This window comes from Rhinopithecus roxellana, chromosome 3, assembly GCF_007565055.1.
Source record: "Rhinopithecus roxellana isolate Shanxi Qingling chromosome 3, ASM756505v1, whole genome shotgun sequence".
Classification (NCBI taxonomy): Eukaryota; Metazoa; Chordata; class Mammalia; order Primates; family Cercopithecidae; genus Rhinopithecus; species Rhinopithecus roxellana.
The window spans coordinates 142,112,575-142,138,536 of record NC_044551.1 but is presented as its reverse complement, the minus strand read 5'-3'; the positions used below and the strand labels follow the sequence as shown (position 1 = coordinate 142,138,536).

Here is a 25,962-nt window from a genome sequence, read left to right as displayed (position 1 = left end):
AACAGGGCTGAAGGATGTCCTTAGATCTATGTACAAATTATAGCCCTGCAACCTGGGCAGATCTCTTCATTTCATTCGGCTTTTCTTTGTCCTCTTGCAAAACGGACATGCAAATCCATAGTTACCATGAGTAGTAAAGTGTATGTTAGGTGTTACAAATATTAAATTTGATGGTTTTGGGAATATTTTAGATGTTACCCTTCCAGGATGCCTTCCCTGATCTGCCTCATTGATAGGTATAGGTGCCTCTACTCTATCTTCTCTTTGCACATGGGGCATATTTTTGTCATAACATCCATCATAATCATTTGCTTTCTTGTCTACCCTAGCTTCACCCTCTATACTGTGAGTTCCTGAAAATCACTGTATTTTCATCTCTGTATTTCCAACTCCACATACCCATATACCACATATCACATATCATATAGTGGCTGGTACAAAATAGATGCTTAGATTTTACTGAAAAAAAAAAAAAGATTAACAACAAAAGAAGTTGGATAATCTCAATATTTTCTTAAGACAAATACAGTAGTTTCTCCAAGTGTATTATTTATGAAAGAAATTAGTTTTTCTTTATATCTCCAGTGAAAGTGAAAACATATTTTAAAATTTTACAGTACTTATATTACAGCCTAATGCTACAGTCTGGAAGTACAAGTATCTGTTACATTAGGCTCGGGTAAGAAAACACTCAAGAAAGGAATTAGAGTTATGACCTCCTGAAGTATGGAATTAGAAGGTTAGCATGAGGGTGTGGAGGGCATTTGATTATGAATTTTTAAACCAGAGGTAGCTTTAGAAAAATCTACTTAAAATGCATCATGGTTTATTAAAACAAACAAACAAACACCCAACATATGGATCTGCATTGTGATTAACCCAAAGTGGCAGGTCCCTCACAGGCAGCCTTGACTCATGGTGCAAGCCCACCTTCAGGCCATATTCAATACTTGGGTGAATCTTCTTTAGCTGAACAATGAAATATGATGGGAAGACACTAGTATTTTGTTAGAATATTTTATGGGGAGAAGGGCAAAGGGCTTTACCTACTATATAGGAAAAATTCATACGATTCTGTGTTACACACTTTGTCTCTTAAAAAGCCTCTCAGGCTTCCGTCAGCACACCTCTTCTCTCTTCCCACCAAGCCTCTAACAACCTTCTGTTTATAGGAGCCATACACATCTGGCTCTAAACTCATGCCGGCCACCCAGCATACCAACAACTGGCAGCTAGCAGACACCACCCATTTAGAAAGCAGTTAAGGAGACTGCGTTGCCGTGGTTTTCAACTTTTATGTCTGTCTCTGAGTTAGAAAAATAATTTACACTGCGATCACGAACACATATATACTCAGGAATGTAATTGAAATAAAATGTTTGTAAAATAATTTTTACAAGGGACTTATATTTTTCTCTCCTATTCTAACTCCTTCCTTCTTGTCTCTCCTCTTGTCCTAAAGTATTTAATTTTTTAAAAAAGATACTACTAGTCTGGACCCAGCAGTTTCCCTATATTAGCAGTTTGAAAACATTGTTTTACTATTGTTTGCATGTGGTTCTCAGATTCTCAGTCCACGTCTCAAGCATCTTATCAAGGTGCTTATACCACTACAAACAGGGATTTTGAGCGGGGAGTGGGTAGGGAGGCTGCTTCTACTGTTAAAAAGTAGCATTTAAAAAATATTATTACCTAAGAAACTTGAGAACAGAGGAAATAAGGCTGCCTAATATCGATTATTTAGCGCTTCCTTTGAGATACGCCATTTTTAACCTCTTTGCCCAATTCCTCTTTCCTGGGTCCAGGCAGGAAATGTGTTTAGCCTTGAAAAGCACTGTGCTTCTCATGTTCCCTAGGACCACTGGCCTGCTAAGGTTTCTCTTCCTGAAAGGCAAAGCCTTTTTTATTATTAATGTTTCTTTAAATCCCAGCTATACAATCTCTAAAAAGTAGAAAAATGATAAAAATATGTGTAAATTCATGTTTAATTTGTCACTTATTCATCACTGAAAACATTCCTCATCTCTTGGTCATATGCACAGTTGTCTTCCCTCAAATTCTGAGGAATGTTTTTGCCTAATGCTTATATAAGTTATCACAAGCTGTTTCCATATTGGCCATGGGGGATATATTGTTTGTTTGTTTGTTTGTTTTTAAACAGAGTATTGCTCTGTTACCCAGGCTGGAGTGCAGTGGCGCGATCTACCCTCACTGCAACCTCCACTTCCTGGGTTCAAGCGATTCTGCTGCCTAGTATCCCCAGTAGCTGGGATTATAGACACGTGCCACCACACCCATCTTGTTTTTGTATTTTAGTAGAGACTGGGTTTTACCATGTTGGCCAGGTTGGTCTCAAACTCCTGACCTCAAATGATCTGCCCACGTCGGCCTCTCAAAGTGCTGGGATTACAGGAATGAGCCACCATGCCTGGCCAGAGATATATTGTTTAAATGCACCATCAGTCTTACTGCCACCACTCCCTTTACAGGTGGCAGCTGGTTGAGCTTACATTGTAATTTATCAACATTATTAACATATATATGTGTGGATATATGAAGGGCACTATGGGGATTTTACATGAATATGGAGCAGTGTGGTTCATACCTTTAAGGACATTAAAATAAAATTCAATCAGAAGCAGTCACCACATGCAATGCTTAATCATATAATATGGTGACCATTTGCTGATGGTTCGACACCATATTTCCAAAGCATTAATGCTTTCAAATGACTCAATCAACTTCTGCAAAGTTATTCAAAAACTGCTAAATGCAGAGCCTTTTATGTTTTCCTATTTTTGCTACCAAATTCATTTAATAGAAATAACTCTTTGAGTAAGTGCACTTGCCTACGGTGGAAAACACTTTATTTGGTGGCAATGTTGAAACAGCCAATATGAATTATAGGCATTTACTGAAATAGAATCAAGAAACCTATTTCCCCCTTCAAAATCAATAGAAAAATTGCTACTTACACTAGGTATTCTTTGTCTTTGTAAAGACAAATGACAGTGCATTCTGTTTCACGGTAGTTGAAACATTTCTCAGCTGGCAAAGTTGTTTGGTTCTCTATTTTACCTGTGCAGATAAAAGGATCCTTTTGCATCTCAAAGGCTAGAGGCAATGTTTTTCACAAATAAATAACATACTAAAGTGAATGTTAATTTTTTAAAAATTAGCCTTTTGAAAGAGATAGCACTGAATTTCTGACAGTAAAAATTAATGTTTCTTTATCAAAATCTTAAAGTCTGAAATGGTAGATGTTTTAAAATTCAGGTTATATAGAGATGATATTTTCCATTCACGAAGTTATCATTAATACTTCATAAAAAACACAAATTTCAGCCTACGCAGACTTTTCTTCTTGGAATTTGAAATGCTTTTATGATTTTTGCATCTTGAATCAGTAATCTTAAAAATTTTATACTTAAAAATTTTCTGTTGGATAATTATTAAATATTTTGCTGTCACAATAAAATTTTACCATGTATTGATGTCATGATTCCTTATTAGTGCTACTGAAAATATATATGTATAATTTCTCTTATTTAATAAAAGCACATTTATTATTTGTTTATGAGTATGTGCAAAAATTAGGCAAACAATGGAATCCCGTTGATCTGCTCATATTAAAATGCATTTAAATGGGAACATGTATGAGTACATAACAGTGACTAGTCAGTACTGGGAGCTATCAGAGATTCACTGAAGTTCAAATAAGTAGTAACCTTTCATATCTTAATTCTTCCCTAAATTGTTTGCATCCTAAGAAAATATAAAAAAAAAAAAAAATAGCAAGTACACAGATTTAGTATTTCACCAGTGACTTCCAGAGAGCTAGAAACAGGATTTATGAAGAATCCACGTTATGATTTTCATTATTCAATAGCTAATGTTACATGGATAAATACATTATAACTGTTGTATTATTGCTTACTACTGACTGGATTTCTTCATTATACTCCTGGGCATCATTAACTGAAAAAACTATAGAAATGATAGCAATATCATCTGATTAACAATGGGCAGATCAGTCCTGGTACACAATGCTTTATACATGAGGCCAAAAATGACTTTGGATTAAGAATATTTTAGTAAAACTTCTGCATCTAAAAGGAACAGGAATAATGCACACATTTTAATCATCTTCAAAAGACCAGTTTAGGTAATATCAATATATATTTAGAGGTTGTTGTAATTTCTGTTTTTTCTGTATCTGTTCAATTGTCCTGTGCAAAGCAAAAATAAACCATGTATGTGATCAAGAGTAGTGGGCATTCACATTCAGACAATTTGTGTATTCTTATAAATGTGTTTAATTACAACTGCTTCAAAAGAATCCCAGATTTTCAAAAGTTTATTTTAAGTTTGGAGACTAGACAAGGTCATACTGGTTTTACATCCTACGTGATATAAGTATATATACAAAGAAAAAAACAACATTGGAATATTACACAGCTTGAAGGTTTGCAAAGGTTACTTGTGTCTTAGTTATTTCTGTACTTAATGACACATCTGATGCATTGAGTATTATATTTCATAATTTGTTGACTAGCAAAGATACAATCATTAGTAACCCAAGTCTTCAAAACTCACATCAAACTTTATGAAGTCATTCAGAAAGAGAAAGTCAACCCTAAAATTAAAATTGGCAACTATGATAAATACTTTCAAAAGGATGCAGATAAAATGGACATGTTTAAAAGTTTAGTTTCATTAATTGTAAAACTAGCACATTATAGTTACTCAATATGGTGAAGAGTAGGTGATTCTTATGTGTATTCTACTTATGGTATTTTATTGGTTTTAGTGTGAATTTAAATAGAATAAATTTACTTCACTTTGATGTCACTGACATGAATGACACAAAAGCTACTTCACAATACTACTTTACAATAATTTTCAACATTTCCATATGTTGGAATCCCTTTGCTGTCATCAATTTTGGGTGTCATGGGACAATAGGTATCCCATTGGACATGATGTACTGTGAAGAGCATATAAAGCAGAGAGAAAACGAAAAAGCAGGAGAAACTCATTTCAATGTGTTTTCTAAAAGGAAACACATATAATTTTAATCAACTTCCTTGGAAAATATTTTTAAAACAAGTATCAATAGAAAAAATTATAAAACATCATATGAAACTAGAAGTAATTTTGGAAAAGTAAATCATCATAAAGCGTAAGTAATAATCTTAAAAATATACTCTTAAGAATGCATGTAATTTGCAAAGGAAAATGGCTAGATATTTGATGGGACAGTAAACCTTGAAAGAAATTGGTTAAAGAGTAAGTGTGTATATATTTCTGAACCTAAGTAATTATCTGTCACATGACTTTAAAATTTAGCCAGTTACAAATATTTTAAAACCCTAACTTTAAAGTTATCTAAAAAAGGCAATATGGAGGAAGTTGCAATTTTGTTTTTGAAAGATGTTGAAAACTGATCACCATTTCAGAGGCTTCAAATTCATAATTTCATAGTAAGAACAAGAAATACAAAGCATATGGGCAAGGAATCAACATGTGACCAGCCAGTCCCCTTAGACCAACTAATTTCGCTCTTATTAAAAATGCCAGTACGATTGACTTTCTCTTTAAATTCTTCACTATTATTGAAGACCACTCCATATATACATCATTAAGAAATGCTGTTAACACATGGACAGACAAGACAGTAACAGTCTAGTGGCTTTTGTTATGCAGCACAAATATTAAAGGAAAAAAATAGCAGTGTTGCGTAGGATCTTAACATTTCGTACACATACCATCCTTTCTTTTCCAAGACACTTAATTTAAAACTCCAATAATTCTGTCTAAGCCTTATAAAATAAATGCTTGTGAAACTTATAAATTAGATGTTGAAGACTTTTATGGAGGCAGTGTGAACTTTAATTTGAGAGACATGTCAATGAAACCTCCAGTATCAATAACAAATTGTTATGATAATTGCTTATTTTTTCAGGATCTTTGAAGCAAAATAAATAGAAATCAATTTTCATCTTGAAAATGGTTTACTACTTTGTCATTAGCAAACACTTTGTTTCTCACAAATAACTCCACCTGTGCCTTCCTGGGAAACTACCACCAGTTTCAAATCTCAATAAGATGTTAGGTTAACAGGAAATGTGGAGATGAACAAAGAAATGATGAGTATGCTTGGCCAAGGTATGCAGCACTATATTAATATTTCTTGGCTAAATTTTTATAAAATAAACAAATAATGAGTCTATTTTTAAAAGTAAATATAAGGATATGTAACCACCATCTAAATGAAGATTTAAATTTAAAGAGACATAATATATATATTTTTTGTTCCTTTGTGCAAACTGAGAGTATGGGATTCTTTATGAAGGAAGTGTTTGGAAATTAAATAGTTATGGCTTCCTTCAAAAATAAAACTGCAGATTTAATTAATGGATATTAAATACAGATCAATCTACTGATACGCAGTCATGTTATATATATATGAGTAAACATGACACTTCTTTTAGGGAACTAATAGGAAATTCAGTTACGAAAAAAGCATCGAATTATTCAAGTAATATACAATATAAAGAAAATAGAATAGAACCAAAAGAAAAAGAAGTCACATAATGTCTTATTAGAAATAATGAAAGTAAAATGAGAATTATAACGTCAGTACTGCATGTTACATATTCTTCTTTAAAATTTTGTAATAAACATTGACAGTGTTTGGTAGGCACAGGGAAACAGGAAAATGTAGTCATTACAGAAGAAAAAACTTATTGCTAACATTGCAGTATTCCTTTTATCAGAATTAGGTGAGTATTGATAGTAAAAGCTCTATCAACTGTTGCTCTTATTTGATAACTTTGAGATTTTTTTTACTCTTGCTATAAAAAGAAGGCTACTTTCTTTCCCTAATATATTTCTACCAATGTAAATCATTCAGGAAAGAATGAGAAAAGTAATTCACACTTAATGTGATGTTACTTAAGCGATTTGACCAATAAAAAAATCAAATTAAATCATTGAAAAGGCAGGCTTAGACCCCCTTAAAAACACAGTTAGTTGCCTACCATAATTTGAGTACTTTTGCATGAAAAAAAAAAAAGAAAAACATTCAGTTTCCTACAGATTTTGCACAGTTCATTCCATGGAGATACTTTTAGGGAAATAGGGAAGAGGGTTGTGAAATGTAGCCTCTCCTCATTCCTCCTCTGTGCAGCCCAGCAGCTCTGACCGCAATGTGATCCTCCCATACCAGGACCAAGGAAGGATTCTTATGTGTCGTGCATAGATGGGAGGGTCGATGACGTTTTTTCTGTGAGTGTCATTGTCAAAATTGCCCTGGAAGACCTAACAAAGAAGAGCAGAAAATGTCAGTCATATAACCTTTTTTCTTTGAAATTATTTTTATGTTCCTGTTTGGAACATTTTCCCCAAACATGATATTTGATAACTATTCATTTTCTTTTCTTCAAACTATATTGCAGCTTCTTTTTAATAATAATTATTTTAAACTAAATGGTCAATTAATGTTTAAAGAGTTAAACCTTGATTGTTTAATGCAGGAATTCATAGATCTGTCATTTTCCTCTGCTTGTTTCTCTCAATTAAAAAAATGCAACAGGTATTCATTTTTTGCTTATGTCACAGGCTGACGTTAGTCATGTAGCTTGCTGAAGATGCTCTCTTCCAAGGAGTGACTCAGAGATCCAAGCAGCTTGCAAAGTACAGCTGTCATCTGGAGCATATGGCCTCCACATTCACAAGGGGCACGGGGAGGGGAGAGTTAGCAGACTGTGCAGGGTGTTTAAGAGAACAAATATGGAAGCAGCTTATATTACTTCTGTATTTATCTGTTTCACCCTACCTAATTATATGACTCCAGCCTAACAGCAAAGGAGGCTGGGCACTGGAAAGAAGCAGAAGGCTATCAGGTGAGCACTAACAACCTCTATCACAGTGCCTTTTGCCCACTTCTTCTCACATACAGAATAAAATTAGCCCATCTCCAAATGAGACAACACAATCAATGCTGTTTTTGAACTTTTTTTTTCTTCTTTTTTGGCTTCATCTATTAATTCCTGCAGCCATACAATACTATTGGGATAAATGTGAGTTATAATATCCTGACACTTTGCATAGGATATCTGTTCTTCTTTTGTAAAAATGCTTTTCTTTTTTGTTTTTTGGAGCTTTTCTATAGCCACATGCTCTTCCCTAAAAGACTTTCATAATAACTTGGACAAATGTCTGCTTCAGAAAACAAAACAAATTTAAAACACTGGGACCACGATAGGAATGGCATTAAATTATAAATTATGTTGGGGTAAACTGAGGTATTTATATGTTTTAGTCTTTATCTGAATAATTTTATCCTTATTTTTCTTATAGATTCTGAACATTTCTTATTAAAGTGATTTCTAACTATTTTATATCTACATTTTTTAAAATTTAGATTTAGTTTAGATTTTTAAATTTAGTTTAACTTTTTAGAGTAAAAATCTCTTCAAGACTTTCTGTTTTCACTTTATGAATCATCTTATAATTAGAAGATAATTTTCTTTCTTGTTTGACATCAAATTTCTTTTCTTATTTGGCATCAAAACATAACTATGTGGCCAAAGAGACACCTGAAAATAAAATCCTCAAAGTAGAAATCAAAAATCAATCAAACTTCATCATCACATGACAGAATACTTAACCCACATCTTTCAGCATTCTGAAATTAAAGAAAATGTTTTAAAAGCCTTCTAGACTAGTCTTATCTGGTCACAAATGTTCTCCTGGAAAGAAAAAATCATATTCTCCTCAAAAGCATTAGGCAGTATGGCACTGATTAACAGAAGCAATAGACAAGACTGAAAAGTCTCTCTGCTGGTTCTGCTGGCATATCTAAATTCAAGTTCATTTAGCAGGCATTTTATGCTTAGTAATGCCCTGTCTTGCAGGCAGGAATAGCTCATTCTGGACTGAAATGTGCTACTACTATGTAACAATGTCTCCGTTAGCAAAAGCTCACAGGTACAGGACATACCATAAACACTGGCCAAAAATCTTGAGAGGCTGTTGCTACTGCAACAGCAGAAAATAAACTCTGGTTTACTGACATCTTATCTGACATATGAGGTTGGATTCAAATGTTTCACTGAGACTGTAGTATTACAATTTAATATGGAATCTAAAATCCAATTTTGTAGCCCTGCTAGTGAACTTAATGTATATCTTTTGGATAATAGAGTTTAAATTCATTAACTTTCATTGCAAGATTTATAACAGCCCAAAATATAGTTTTATACCACCTCTTGGAAAGGAAATACAGAAAGAAACAATTTTCTCTTAAGTGTCTGCTCTCCAGCACAGGTTTTGATAGGAATTATCAACCCAGAAAGTATTAGTTGAATTATTAATTATACTCATTTCTTTATAATGAGGAATACATACAGAGAAACTATATCATCTCTGAAACTGAAAACAACTATGAAATTTCTGATTTAGTATGTGAAAGTCATGGATATTTTTATGTTCACTTAAAAAAAAGCGAAGTTTCATGAAACAGGATGATTTATAAAACAATAACGTTTGTAGGAAAACAGCCAAAATCTATACTAGAATCACCCAATTTACAGCCTCAAAGTACTGAAAATATATTTCTGTTTTCAGAGGCCTCTCAGTAATGACACAGTACAGAACACAAAGCACCCACTTGCTAATTCCAGGATGATATTTTGTACTTGTTGTGTAAACACGTGGCACATGTACTGTTTTCTTATCTCCAGCACTAGGAAGCCCCTGCCTAAGAATGCTACCTAAATATTTCACCTTGCAAAGGAATGCAAACACTATATTTTTAGTTAACTTCATAAAATCTCTAAGATTTCTAGAAAGTGCTTTCACAGGCACATTTTAGAGACATAAGCATCTGAACTAAAACTGAAGTCTGAAAAGACTGATGGAGAACATTAAATCTCTATATAGGAGTGAAAATATTTTACATGAGAAAGACACAGTTTGATTTGAATTTTTTAGAAAAACTATGCACAAGTTTCAGTTCAGGGAGGAGGCTAATTAGTTGATGACAAATTTGCTGATATATTCAAACATGATAATGCTTAGAGGTCTTTTTCTAACATATGCTTTTCCTAACATATGGGGCCTTGATAAAAAACACTAAAGGTACTATGCAGAAGCTTCCATAATTACAACCTAAGAGAAGATAAGAGAAAGAAAAACACAATTCCCTCAATGTAGCTATCTTGAATTTTTTTTTCTAAGGCTAACTCTCTTGTGATGCTGGTTGAAAATACAAATCAGATTCTGGGAGGATTCAAATCTCAGCACGGAGAGAATATCAGATAAAATAAAACAAGAAAATCTTGCTTCTAGCAGCATTAATATATTTTTTTGTAAGATGAGCTACCATTCTTTGTTAGGGAGCACTATCTATTCAGGCCAGTATAGACATCAAAAATAGGAGGTCTCCAGGAATCATGGAACAAAGCAACATTATTCTCCACGATGTAGTCAGAGAGGTGGGGCAAATTTCAGTTTCTTTTAGCAGTCATAGAATAGGACCCTAAATATCACAGAATCCCTTGGGGATTTCTTGCACATATGATTTCTTTAGAAAATCATCTAGTTTGTAAAAATGTGCTTCTTTTCAGTTATCCTAAACTGATGAAAAGTTTTAAAGAGATTCCTATTCTTCTAACTTTTTGGAATTTTTGTTCACATCATTCAAATGGCGAGTGGTTCTAAGCACTTTTAGATAGATTCCCTATGGCTAAACATCAGTATTTTACATCAGTATTAAACATCAACATTTTAGTAAGATTTCAAGTGACCATCACTTCATCCCTCTGGGTTTTTGATGCCCCCTTATAGATTTCATTATTTTTCTTCTGCTATTTGGAGACTATAGTTGAACCGCATCTGGGATTTCAGATATTGTGGAAATACAAAGGTTGAATGAGACTTTCTAAAGTTTTTTCTATTGATTGTATCTTCTTTGTTTATGGTATCAAGCATACCATTGACCTTACTGACTGTATCTGTACACTGACCTGCTGTTCTTAAGGGATAGAAGACAAAGGTATCCATTTTCCTGGGGCAGCATGTATGTGTTTGTGTGTGCAGAGGTGCTGGACTGAAAGAAAGCTCAGAATTCTTTATTTAACACACATAATTTCAATCCTTTGTGCTTTCATCCAGAGAGCTTATGGAGAAGTGAAATAAGACAGTCTTTAGTAGCTCTGATACTCAGAAACCCTGTTTCTATCTAATTCTACCCATATAATGAAGTAATCTGAGATTTGGAAGAGAACTCAGAGATCTGCTATCAATAACTCTTCCCTCTAATATTTCTAACATGGAACTTTCAGCCTATCCATGGAATGCCTCAATACAACAGGACAAGTATGTATTTAGACAGTCTGAAAGTCTATCTTTTTATAAGGCTAAAATGTATATATCTCACTTCAGTCCATTGAATCTAATGCTTAATTCTCAATGAAAATAGAACAAACTTAGCTTATCAAAAGAACTTTTGACATACTTAACAATAATTGACACAAACTTCTCAAAAACTCAACTTCAGTCCTCTAGGCTAAACATTCATGGTTCCTTAAAAAGTTCTTCATGTTGCATGATTTTCAGACCTATAATCTTGATTGCATTCCATTGGATAACATTTGCTTGAACTATGGCTCAATGAAAGTGTGGTATTTATTGGGACACAGAATATAGACATACTGTGAATAACTCAAAAGATAGAGTGCACCTTTGTTGTAGATACAGTATTTCTATCAATGCAGTGTAAAATGTAGAATAATTATATTGCATTTTGTGTTATAGTTGATTGATTTATGGTCAAGTAAATTTTGGATATTTTAATAATTTCTCCTCAGTGAGGGTTTTCCAATTTTTTTTACTTGTATCTATTTTATAAAGCAACTATTTATATATTATATAAGTACATAATTCTGATTTTTGTGGGTGACATAATGGACAGATGCTTATTAATTTATAGTTCAGGATCATAAAATTTATTTTTATATACTTAGTGTCAACATTACTTGAATTTTTTTGACTGTCAAAAATTTCAGAGTTACAACTTGAATCAACGCTTTAAGTGATATAAAGTCTTATGAACATTTTCACAGAATTAGTATGCATGAATCACGTCAAACATAACATTTTTCCATTTGAATAGTTTGGGAAAGAGCCTTCATTGTTTCTAATTCTACGGCTAGATTGTCAGTAATATTTTAGGCTAATCTAAAATGTATGTTCTACTTTGCCCTACATGCAAGCATTTCAAAAATCAATTTTTTAATTAAAAAGTAAAAAATATTAAAATATGTAGAAAATTATTTTTAAACATTTCAGTTAGTGATATAAATCTATATCATATTAAACAAATCTTATTAGAAGCTTTGCATTTATGAAACTTCTATGAGTGATTGGCTATAAAAAGTCTGAAATCGAAGTTTAATTCTTTTAGCCAAAATAGACTGCAGCTATCATTCAGTGAATTCAATTTTCTAGGAAAATTTACCAGCATCCTGAAACCATTTCATGATTGAACAGCTAGTATATTATTCTTGATGTTTTTCTCTGCAATCAATTCCACTAAACCAATGAAACTCTGTAACAAAATTAGCCTCAATATGAGTACATTCTTCTAGATGTAATAAGGAAACAAGAAATTCACTTCCAGGTAAATTTCAATATTCTAGAAAATGTTTCTTTGGAAAATAGTGATGTTGAGAATTATATTCTAAGAGGGTCACCCAAAAAGTAGGGGTTTCTGTTGGAACCAATAGACTGTGCTAATACGTGTCTCTATTGATCATCAGCCTGCAAAATGAACTGGGGGGTCGGCCTTCACTATAGGGCATTCCAACAACACTACAGCACAAATTATCATCAACAGAAAGGAATAAAGAGTTGCCACAGTGTCTTCCATCCCATAGCATCCTCAGTAGAACCATTACCCTCCAAAGCTGCAAATGAAATAAGGTCATAGCTAACCGAAACAATCTATCAGGAGGTGAAAGTCAAATGGAAAAAAATTCAACCAAAATGTGCACATAGGACCTTAAAGTAGAGCCAAAGACAAGGATAAAGTTACATGTCCCAATTTGTGAAAATATAATGTGTGTAATTTATAGATAAGAGATCGATGTGAAGAAGACTTGTTTTCATATCAACAACTAACTATAACATATTAGATAATCACTTTATTTTTCTGTATCCAAAAGGAGTTGATCATCTTGTCTTCTTTGCAAGAAACACATATCTAGACATATCTTAATCTTGAGTTTGCTTGTGTGTACTATCTTGAAGTAACTTGCTGACCATCAAATTTTTTCTCTATTGAACAGTTCTTCTGCAGAGTTTAGGATGTGTCAAATCCAGTGTAGGCATAGCGTTTACAGACACATGTCATTCCAGTGATCAGTGTACAGTCTACAAAACTCGGTGTAATAGGAGTGTGTATTAGATGTTAACCTTACCCAAGGAGGAGTCTGTTCTTTGCCCTCAGCTCCTTGAAGGTAATTTCTAAGCCCTTGGGATGGCCTGTCTGAGGAGAGTGTTTTTGTTTCCCAGGGGGCCTTGGGCCACGCCAGATAGCCCATGCTAACATTGTGGTTACAGTGGGGTCTTCAGGTCAGCTTGACCACTGAAAGGGAGGAAACTAAGGTTAGCCATACAGATGGTCAACCATGTCTAAATGTCGGAGCTTCCATAAAAACTCTGAATACCAAGGCTAATGTGAGCTTCCTAGTTTGCAATACTCTGGGCTTATTGTCACATAACATGGCTAAGAGAACTTAGTACTCTCCAGAAGTCTTCAAGACAACTGAAAGCTTATGTCTGGACCCTCCTGGACTCTGCCCCATATGCCTCTTCCCTTTGATGATCTGTATCCATATCCTTTCATTGTGATAAACTATAACTGTGAGTATGATAATTTTAATTGTGTTTGTGAGTTTTTCTATTGAATTATCAAACCAGAGAATGATCTTGGGGAACTGAGAATGTGCAATTGATGTCAAAAGTGAGGGTGGGTTTGGGGAATCCTGAACTTCGCAATGAGAAATTGGTGTTGAAGGGCTACAGATTTCATCTAAGTTTTGTTGTCGGAAACATTGACAGTTGGAAAAGGAACTTTAATTGTCTGAAAGGGTTGTATCTACAACTTCCCCAACATCATGCGCCAGCCTGTGACAGACATTCAGTCTTTAAAGTTAATTGTGAACTTACTTTCTATTCTGATTCTTTGACTAAACCCTGAAAGGATAATATTTTGACTCATGAGTATCCTTTCTAAACCTTCTGTTGTTAGGTTCTACTCCCTCTATTTTACTTGCTCTTCTTATTTTCAATTTCTGGATGATATTTATTCTCATGGGCATAAACCTAATAAGCATATCAAACAACTGGTGTTACTTGTCCTCTTGCATATTTCAGTAACAAAAAATTCAAATTCTTTGTTCTCCTGTATTTCTTTAATATCATTTCCATAAAAGCTTATAGGTCCTTTGAGAAATACTACTTTGTCCATCTACTTGGGATTCTTTTGAAATCCCTTAAGAAACTGCAGTCAGATTTTCTGAAAGCTATTGTGCATGGTCAGAGATATAATAATTCTGCACCATAATTCATATTGGATATTAATTTTTATCTATGTCCCTTTTAAAATGATGTTTTGTTCCATAAACCTTTTGAAAAATCTAGACCCTATTTGCTTCAGAGATTTCTTTGTTTCCCAAGATTTCTCCATGAAATTACCTGAGGCTTTCAAATTGCCTATTTAACTTCAAAAATCTAATTATAGAACATTTTTGTTTGATGAGAGAAGTGAAAAACAAAACATGGGGACAAGTTCCATAGTCTTTCTTTCAACAGGGCATGATTCATTTTAAACCATTAAAATGAATATATGGGTTCTCTAAAAAAATCATTTCCATTCCCATTGTTGCTCTCAAGAAATTTCTTGTGGCTTTAAAGTTTGCTTTCTATTGTAATTATGTAAAAAAGTAGATTTTTGGCTTCAAGAAATACTACATTTCACTGAACTAATCTGGCTTTGCTTCATGTTCCTAGTGTATATAAGTCTCTAATTATATCCCAAGAAATTCTTTACTACACCACAAATTTGATGTTCACTTACAATTCCTGTAGCATGATTTGCACTCTACTGCTCCTTCTGTTAGATTTTTTTTCCTGAAAATGCACCAATGAAAGATTCCAATAATAATTGGCCAAAAGATAGGCAAATGTGTTTTTTTCCCTACCCTGGCAATAAAAGTCCACATTTCTGGCCCTTCATTGCTTCTTAAATTGCCAGATTCTCTTTGGTTTCCATGTAGTTGACCTGAAAGCTGGTTGAGGAACATAATTCTTCATTGGGAAAGACAGCTGTGTGATAACTTTCTAAAATTCATTCTTTCTTAGATCCTCTGGAATTTGAGAGTATGGGAAAAGAGGAGAAAATAGCACATTTTTATAGTATTTTTTAGAACATTTAACTTCTGACTTTGCATAGAAGAGTTCAACTGTTCCTAAAAAGATGTGGGATTAGGGGGTCTTATTCTCCCCAGTAATATCAACTTGTCTATTACTGGCAAGCTGGCGTAGGTAATATTTGTGATTCCCTAGTGCACTGTGACAGTGACAAGTTGAGCTAAGACTTGCCAACATCCCACTCAGCCAGATGAGAGACAAAAGGGACCGGGGGCAGAGTGGCCATCTTCATTCATTTTATGGACTGTTTTCTTACGTAATCTTGGCTTTAAGAAGCAGAGAGCTGGTAGCTCTTTAGAAAGAGCCCAAAAAGGCTCACTAAGAAGTTCATGTTACCTTTTGTTATTAGGTCTCGACCTTGAGAAAAAGACATAGTGAAAAATCAAAGCAAAAGAGTCCATCCTCCTTGACTGTTACCTTCCTTTCCCCAAGCTTCCTGGCATTTAGAATGCAGAATCTAAAAGCCAGTAGGTAGGATACACCACCATATTTAACTTCTTTTATGATGAAAGTCTCCTTAAGTAATAAGAGTATCTTAGGAAATATATCACATAGGATGATTGCCTATAAAGATTTATGAAACATAAAATATGCCATTCTAAACTGTGGCTATATATTTAAACTATCTGCCTTCCACTACTCAGATTTTGACTGCCATAAGAAATATTCCTACAGAAAAAGTAGAATTGAGAAATCATCTGCTTTTCAAAGACATCTCCAGGAGATGTTACCAGGAATAGTCGGAAAGTAAGGGCATCTACTTTTTTCTTTTTAGTTGAACTTAAGAAATGTAGAAATGCCTTTCCTCTTTTCTATAAAAGTACAGAGCAACTCGCCTCTCTATTGAGCTCAAAGCTCATCTCTCAAACTCTCATCCTAAATCACACTAGGTATTTTCCATCTCATCAGAACAATTTGAGACTTTACCCCTGACTCTACCCTTCATGGTAGGTATATAAATGATGTAGCCGTAGAGAAATTGGTATATTTTGGTAATTCTTGCCACATTAGGAGACTTTTCCTCACTTCAAGTCTCATTGAAGAGTTTCACCCTTTCACCCTATCCTTGTCAGAAATGACTTAATATCGAGCTCTATGTATGAACACAGAAGTGATTTAAGCACTCAGTCATGTGACTTCTAAGCCAGACTGGTGATGAGGAGAAAAGAGTATTAGGGAGTGAGAGAAGGTGATCCTGGAGATGGATGCAGGGGTGGCAAAGTGGAATTGTACAGCTGAAGCAGGGTGCCTAGGTGTGGGTGTAAGTGTGTATTGCCTAGGCACAGAAAGTAGTCATTCTCCTTTATCCTCTCTCCTGAGTATCCTTAGTAGACCATCGTCCAGCTGCAAGACATAGAAGATCTTAACTGGAAACAAGGTTGCAAGATCAAATATTTGGAATATACTTACACTAAAGAATGTATCATTTATCTAAATTCAAATTTAACTAGGTGTCAGTATTTTTATTTGCCAAATCTGGCAACACTATATTAAGAACATGAGGAACGCCAGACCTAAGCTGAGCAGTCACTAACTCTTCTTTGGGATAAGGTAAATTTTGGGTCTTTTCTTAAGGAGTTGAGGGTATATTATTATTAAAATATACTTGATCTCAGAAGGGAATATTAAACTTTGCTATTACTTATGGCTATTGAAGTATTACCAAAAGGAAGAAAAGAAATAAAAGTGTAATTTTGTTATATAAAAGTTATATTATTTTCACTCATATATGAGGAACGTCTTCCTTTAATTAAGTATCAGACATTTCATTTATCTGTTCAAAATTGATTTTGTTTCTAATTTTATTGGAAATAAGGAAATTAGTTCTTATGTTGTTTTCTGAGTTTGGTCCTCTGCTCACAGCTTCAGAAAAACTGAGAGGAATGCCTCTTCACACAGGTATAATTACTGAATCCGTCTTTTGTTAAAGTTATTTTTTAATCAGTTTTGTGTCTCAAATTACGCCAGAAGCTTTTTGATGATGAGAAATGGGTTGCCTCTTTAATAAGTGTCCCCAAAGTGCTTATTACAGGTGTGTTTGCCCCAAGAGTGCTCTACACATATTAACACAGTTTCTCTTTGAGATTCAACCAAAGGAACTACATAAAAATCACTGCCAAATGATTAACTTTATAAGGTGTGGCAGATTCAGAAATCTTTTTATAGTTTCCCATAAACATGAACATATGACAGGTATCATTTATTCTTTTTCAGATTTAAACTGTGAAAAAGTAGAAAAATACTGCCACATTAATTAAGTCATTGTGAAAGTGTTAAGGGGAGACTTAATTGCTAAACATATTGCAGCTGATGGTGTGATGGTGGATAGTAAAAATGGCATATGTATCATGCAAAACTAATGTCCTTGAGCATTTTTTTAGCATATAATAAACAATCAAAATATTAGTTGTTTAGTGATTATTTAGAAACAAAATGGGTTCGGCCGGGCACGGTGGCTCAAGCCTGTAATCCCAGCACTTTGGGAGGCTGAGACGGGCGGATCACGAGGTCAGGAGATCGAGACCATCCTGGCTAACATGGTGAAACCCCGTCTCTACCAAAAAATACAAAAAACTAGCCGGGCGAGGTGGCGGGTGCCTGTAGTCCCAGCTACTGGGGAGGCTGAGGCAGGAGAATGGCGTGAACCCGGGAGGCGGAGCTTGCAGTGAGCTGAGATCCGGCCACTGCATTCCAGCCTGGGTGACAGAGCATGACTCCGTCTCAAAAAAAAAAAAAAAAAAAAAAAAAAAAAAAGAAATAAAATGGGTTCAAATTTTTGCTGTATTCTAATTGATGTAGTTTGGATATTTGTCCCCTCCAAATCTCATGTCAAAATGTGATCCTCAATGTTGGAGGTGTAGCCTAGAGGGAGGTGTCTGGGTCATGGGGGCAGATCCCTTACATATGGCTTGGTGCCCTCCCTATTGTATTGAATGAATTCTTGCTCTATTAGTTCACAGGAGAGCTGTGGCATCTTCTCCTCTCTCTCTTGCTCCCTCTTCGACTTCCACCATGAGTAAAAAAAAGCTTCCAGATGCCTCACCAGAAACCATGCAGATTCTGTTGCCATTCTTGCACAGCCTGCAGAACCATGAGCCAAATAAACCTCCTTTCTTTGCAAATGACCCAGTCTTAGGCATTCCTTAATAGTAATACAAAACAGATTAACACCACTAGCCAACGGTTAATGCATACTTCAACGGTCAAAATAATGACATAGTTTCTATCATACTTAGATTGATCAAGTACTTGTTTCCCTAGTAGGAAAGAAAACTATCAGATTCACCTAAAATAACATCGTAGTTTTTTCTATTAAAAATACTAATTTTCTCTCAGCTAACATCTCCTGCTTTCATCAGGCTCATCATTACCTCTTAATGAATGACAATGTCACTGAATTTTAAACGATTTATTCAAGTTTGATAGCCTTGATCATTCTACTGGGGAGCTAATCACTAATCAATATTTTTAATATGTTAGCATTTTTAATCAATGCATAGAGTCACAGTTAGGCTAACACTTGATGATTTTTCACAGTAGTAGTATAAGAATGACCTAAATAAAAGCATGAGTAATATTTTTCATTGTGAAATATTGTCATTACACAATTAGGTCTATTAATAAATAAGTCATACATAAACATGAGATATTCAGAATTTTAAGTGTACACAATTTTAGTGATTTCTGATGAGTGATGGAAAATTGAGAAGATAACAATAAGATTTTAACTTTTTTGACATTTGAGCACTGGGAAAAGTAAGGTAATAAAACATGTAACAACATTTTTATTATTTTTCATTTATGAATATTTTACTTTGATAGTACTGCTATGTAACATATTCCTTGTGTTTTTCACACATTTTTTTTTCATTTTTGTAGGAACATGTGCTAACTAGAAAAACTATATTGTTTCAAATTTTAAGGGAGTTTATCAAACTCCCTGAAAATGTAACTCTGAGTTTTGGAGACAAAAGATGATTAGCAAGAAAAAACAATAAACATATATTTTCTCCTTATTATTGTATTATCCTGACTTCTTTTCTCCTTTCTCCGTAAATTTATTGAGAATGATGTTTCATAGCATCTGTACTAGGTGTTTATCTATCATTAAATAACAATCATAGCAGTAGGGATATTCTTCCTACTCCTTGCCCCCAACCCACCCTAATATTGGTGAATTTTATGAATTTTCTGCCTGATGTATATTTATTTCTACCACCTAATTGTTGTTAAACAGAATTCTGCTTTTGCTTTTTTATTTTTTAATGATGAAGGTTAAAACACCCACATGCCATCAAGAAAAGTAAATGCTTCACTGACCAAAATTAACTGCGTATTTTACATTGACAGTATTTAATATTAGAAAATGTGAAATAATGTACAAAGGATTTTCTTTGAAACCTCACAATTAATCCTTAAAGAAGGACAACTGGCCTTCCATTGATATTTCCAAATAAACTGAATGACTTCTTAAAATCACTGAGTTCCTTCAGACAGAACGGTTTCTGGTTGTTCCTGCAGCTAATGAGTCACTCTGGTTTGTCTTTTATTTCCAGCATGTAGCTAGTTGTTCCATTCTACAGTTGCACTTACATTGGGCACTAGCCCTCTCTCTGATCATCTCTATCCCATAAGCCCCATCTCCTGTTCTCTCCTTCCTTGCCTGCTCTTAAATCTTTCTTTACCCTAGATCTGAGAACGAGTATCTTTGGGCAGGTAGGACACTTGGAGCTTATGTTAAACATGGAAATGGAAGGATAGTATTTTTTGTAGGAGACCCAGGGCTATTTGCTCGTGGACTTGCATCCATTTTTTCTGTCTTGTTTTTGACCCCAGGCCTCCACTTCACAACTGATTCTGATAAGTGGGTCCCTATTATGTTCTCTGTGTACCTTAACAACTGCTATCACACTACTCATTGATGACAATATGCTGCTTTCTGAATTCAATTTATTTAATAGATTGTCCTTTCCCAACGCAGCAGGCAGATCTAGGCCTGCAAACTGCTTTCACTTTGCTAAACCAATTATTCTGTACTTAGATATTTCCTGATATATTTCATTCTTGGTCAGAGGCCTTAGCAAAATTGACAAGCATCCCATCCTATTTTGGGCATACCAGCACATATCCTAGTCAGGTATCATAATATTAAATTACAAGGAGAAAAGCAGAGAAACTTCTGAATAGCAGTTGATACCAAGTAGTGCTTATTTAAATAATATCCATGATGTGCTTATTACACATTGCATGCCTGTATCAAAACTTCTCATATACCCAATAAATATACATACCTACATACACACACAAATTAAAAATATGCAAATTAAAATAAATAAATAACAATGTCCTTATTTTTAGACAATTCTGAAATAACATGATTGTCTTCTTAACTTCAGTTTCAATTAAGTCACTCAGCCATCAAATATTTAAGTAAGTAAAATAAAGTGACTACACGAATTTCTATCATGTAGGGGCACACTTCACTTGCTATTACTGAATCCTAGTGTTTTGTATAAAGCCATGTATATTTTGGAAATTGCTTTGTGAAAAGTAGCTTCCTTTCTTTCCTTCCCTGCCTTATTTGAAAAGAGTAACAGGACTCTGAATAGATGAAACTAATGGTCTCCAAGTAATATGGAGAGAAACTGTCCTTGATCCTGCTGCTCAGAAACATGCAGCTGTTCCCTCTTGAAAGACAATTCACTCCCTTTGCTTTCCCCTCCCCCGCTATCATCTTCCTCTGTGATTGCCACTGACGATTCCATTTTATTTACCTCCTAAGGGATTCTTCAGGTTCTGAGTTTCACACCCAGATCAAATTTCAAAAGAGCAGCATGACTATTATTGACTACTCATCCGACCTCTGCCTTACCCATGAGCTGGACTTTCAAGGTATTAAACATTCAAATTTAATTTCAGCTCTCCAAAACTACTCACTTCAGCAGAAATGACAGGATGCTCTGTGACATCTGTAATTACTGTTGAATTTGAATATATCCTTCAATACAGACCACGGCTGACAGCTTTATTAATGAGGACTGATGATGTTGCTCTTTCTATTTTTCACACCCATGTTGAGAAAGGGAAGGAGGTTGAAAAGGACCAGGGACTCTTTTCTTCTATTGGAGAGCGATGGACTTTTATGAAACTGACATAATCTATGTGCTACTCCTTCCCTAGAGTTGTTTTATCAAATAATATACCTAGTAGGTTATATTTTGACTTTCCAAAATAAACAGATTAAATCAAAGTTTTTCCACCTTTACTAAGCTTCTCATTAGACTGGGAGATTGTGTCATATTCAGATTTTTTTCTCACATGGAGTCTGCCAACTGAATACACAATTGAATGAATATAAATTTCACCTCCTTCTAGATGATCCTCCCATCTAATCTGAATCCTAAACTACTTAAATATATTATTTCAATTTAAAATTTGTTTAAAGTTAGTGTTTACTTTGTGAATTTCATAAGGGAATTGGCAAACATTAAAATTTAATCTTATTTTTAGAAACATTGATTCGTATTGACTTCCTCTGACCAATTAGAGGCCAAAGTCCTAAGGAATAATAATAAATTCCATTCTCACTAGAAAAACAGAAAACTACCCTTAGTTTCAAAAATTTAATTTTGTTTTTGGCATCAATTAGTCATTTTTCACACACTTGCTTATTATTTAAATTAGCTGGGGCCTCTGTAAACATTTAGGTTTCCAGCTCATCTCCAGAGAGTCTGAAGCAGGGCCCAGAAATATGTATTTTTAAACAAGCTCTCCCCATGAGTGCTATAATCAGACAATTATGGTAACTACTGAATTAGAGAGTTCACCAAGATATTGCAGTTTATTTCTTGATGAATATATGTGTGATTCATCTTTAAGGACCAAGAAAGTCTTATTGGAAACAGGGGATTTTATTTTTTATTTTGGAAAATCCAGGTAAATTTTCAACTTTTCAACTTATGCTTTTACAAAACTCTGGATAATTTTAGGGAGGAAGATGAAATACAGTATTACCAGCTTCTTTATTCCTGAAAAAAGAAAGCTCCTATGGTGTGAATTCAGACTTATTTAAACACTATGATGTTATGACTAATATACTGGATGAGAAAACACATTTTTATTTCTAATTTTTCCATATAAGTACTCTTCCTGAAATTTATTATTGCTTTACTTTGGCTTATAACCTGAAAAATTAAATACTGAAAGTGTTTGTCAAGTTTTGCAGTTTTCCTGCTAAATGTAGTAAAAAACAGCTCCAAGTGTATAAAACAAATGTCACTTTCATAAGGGCAAAGGAACATTTGACTTTCAAATAAAAATGTACCTGAATTAATGCTGTAGAGAAATATAAAAGTTAGTTAAATGTTAGAAAATGCTGTAGACTAGTAAGGGGAAAATACAAATGTATGCACTGTAACGAGAATGTCATCACAGGCTCAATTACAAGAGATTTAATGTGGAATTTAGCTAAAAAACAATACTAAAGTAAACTGCAATTCTTGTGAATGCTATGGGAGGGTATTAAAAAACTGACATCTCAATAAGGAGAACAGAGTATTATTTTTCTTCAATGGACTTTTGGCATGTGGGTGTATACACATATGTTTATTACATACATGTAAATACTCGTGTGTGTGTGTATGTGTGTGTGTGTGTGTATGGCATTGGTTTTCTAAGGCTTAGTCATTCTGATTAATAAAAAATAAAAAGGCCATTGATACATTTTTTGAGTTTTATACCAATTACTGTAAACCTAGAAAATTACATTTATTTTCAGATTACTTTTCTGAAGTAATCTTGTGTCTGGATCTACATTAGACTTCCACACCCACACTCCCAAAATCTATTAAAGCAAGCAGTCAATAAAAACAAATGGCACAAAAGAAGACTTAGAAGCTTTTGTTTATACATATTTCTGTTTGAAAAGTGCATCTATAAAACATCTCACAGACACATGTTTTGCCCTGAAACATTCAATTCATCTATTATATTTGTCTGGATGAAAGCTTGTGGTTGAATTGGCACTTGTAAATATTGAAGACTTTTTTTTCCTCTTATGGAAAGTAACCATGGAAAACAAGACAAAAATAATGTTAAGAATCAATAGGAGATGGCTTACTGAGCCCCAGAAAAAATTAATTGCTAAGTAGTATTGAGCCCTTTTAAACAGAAGAGTGCATCTATAAAGGATATATGAAATGATACGCAAAATAGCTAGTAGAACCAGTAATAACAGTAAAGCAAAAGAGTTATTTTGATACTTATCAAAAACATATTTTATTGATATACATGTATATTTACATATAAAATGATGACATTTTCAAGTATTTAAATAACTTAGGCAATACTTTTTCTCATTTGTTTTATAAAATTCTTTTCTACATAAAAATGGAGAGATCTAACGCTCTGTAATTCCTTCTTCCCCATAAAAGATTTCCTTATAATAATACTAATTACTGAATTTTTATCTACAGTTTATTGGTGTCAGTTGTCTTCTTCAATAGTAAATAGTAAACTCAGGCTTTTATCTTAGGCTTTTCTTCATTATGCCTAATTAGTTACAATATTAAAATCAAACTGGTCAGATTTCTTTTTAAAACTACCAGTTAAATTGGCTGAGTTTAGCCAATTATCATATATTTATAACATAAAAATGTTTTCATTAAAAAATTTTACATTATATGAATAATGTAATTATAAATTACATAATAAATAATAATATAATTATAAACATTATACCATAATGTATGCTTTATGGTCTCACAGGAGAATTACAGCTCACATTATTTTTTGTAAATAGTATGCATCAATCTACTTTCACAATTTTCCAGCATGCCTAGTAGAGTCTATTTTTTCCTAACAATAATATTTTTTTTGGTTAGATGTTTGAGGTGATGGATATCCCAATAACTCTGATGTGACCATTAGACACTGTATATGTGTATTAAAATATCATATGTAGCCCCCCAAATATGTACAAGTATGATACATCAATTTAAAAAAGAATTATTTTGGTCATGTCCAAATCGTATGTTGTAACAATTATAGTTCCTAAATATGTGGATTGATAGCTATAATCTATTTTGCTTGTGTTTATGGAGGTAAGTTTCTGGGCTTTAACATTCATTTGAAGGTGGATTTCAAAAGTTTAAAATATGTATCACAAATCCTGAAGCAATCACAAAAACAGCAAAACGTTATGGCTGATAATTTAACAAACACGATTAAAATGGAATCACTGAAAATTTGATTAATCTAAAAGAGTGCAAAAATACGAATAACAAGCAAAAATAGATGTGACAAACAGGAACTAAATAGTAAGATGATAAATTTAAATCCAATTACATTAATACTCTCATCAAGTATAAATTGTATAAATGTTCCACTTGAAAAGCAGGGACAGTCAGACTGGCCAAAAGAAGATCAAATTATATACTGCAGAGAAGGAATACTTTTCAAATATAGAGTACAAATAGGTTAGCAGTAAAAGGATGAAAAAAATGCTAAAAAACTATATGCTAAGGTAGCATTCGTAAAAAGAAAGCTGGAGTTAATATCTATTAATATCACACAAAGTAGATTTCAGAGCAAAAAATACCAGGGATACAGAAGTTCATTTTCTAATGAAAAAGGGTTGAGTTGATCAAAAGGACATTAAGAATCTGTTTATGTATATATTAACAGAGCTTCAAAATACATCAAGTAAACACTGATGTAATGGCAAGAAGAAAGAGACAAATCCATAACAGTTGAAAATTTTCACGTTCCTTTCTCAGTAACTGACAGCACAAGTAGACAGAAAATCAGCAAAGAGGTAGAAAACCTGAGTAACACTATCACACAACTTGACACAAAAAGTTAATGTAAGTTTCAGATTGAGATAATGAAATAAAACACTTTAACAGGAAAATGTCTAGTCTATAAGAAAAATTACTCACATATTAAATCACTTTTTTACATAAATGGAGACAAAAAAGCATTTGAACAGTTTAATGGTTTAACCATAATTTTCTTTACCTTCCCTAACCTATATAAAGATTTCGCTATTATAGACATACTATTTACTGAATCTTACACATGGATAAGTAAATACTCATCTGTCTTAAAATTAATTTCAAGCCTATATAATTCATGAAGTTTAAAAAAATTCATCTTATGAACCACATTGCATCAGAATGCCTACTGTAAAAGGTGAAAGACAGGAACTGAAATAGTTATTTGCAATAAATCATGGCAAACACTTGTCTATAGCTCACAAAATAAGTTTGGAAATAATTTTACAAAATATCCAATGTTTATTCAGTTTAAGATGTCATTGATCATAAATCATGCCATTATTTTATGTTCATCTAGGAAAGAATAAGTGCTCTCAATTAAATTGTGATGTAAGATATACCAGTTTCCAAGATGTTAACATGTGAAATGTGTCTGTGTCCTGAGATGTTACATGGGTGTGTTCTG

The 25,962-nt window shown here is 33.6% G+C and overlaps 1 protein-coding gene across 1 annotated transcript in view; it reads right to left on the bottom strand.

The window, feature by feature from the left end:
- Window positions 1-4,339: 4,339 nt before the first annotated feature.
- EDIL3 (EGF like repeats and discoidin domains 3) overlaps window positions 4,340-25,962 on the bottom strand; it is a 453,978-nt gene continuing 432,355 nt past the window's right edge. The window contains exon 11 of the mRNA XM_010376216.2: window positions 4,340-7,323. Within this exon, the coding sequence (XP_010374518.1) occupies window positions 7,174-7,323 (150 nt within the window). The 3' untranslated portion in view covers window positions 4,340-7,173. The remainder of the gene's footprint in view (window positions 7,324-25,962) is intronic.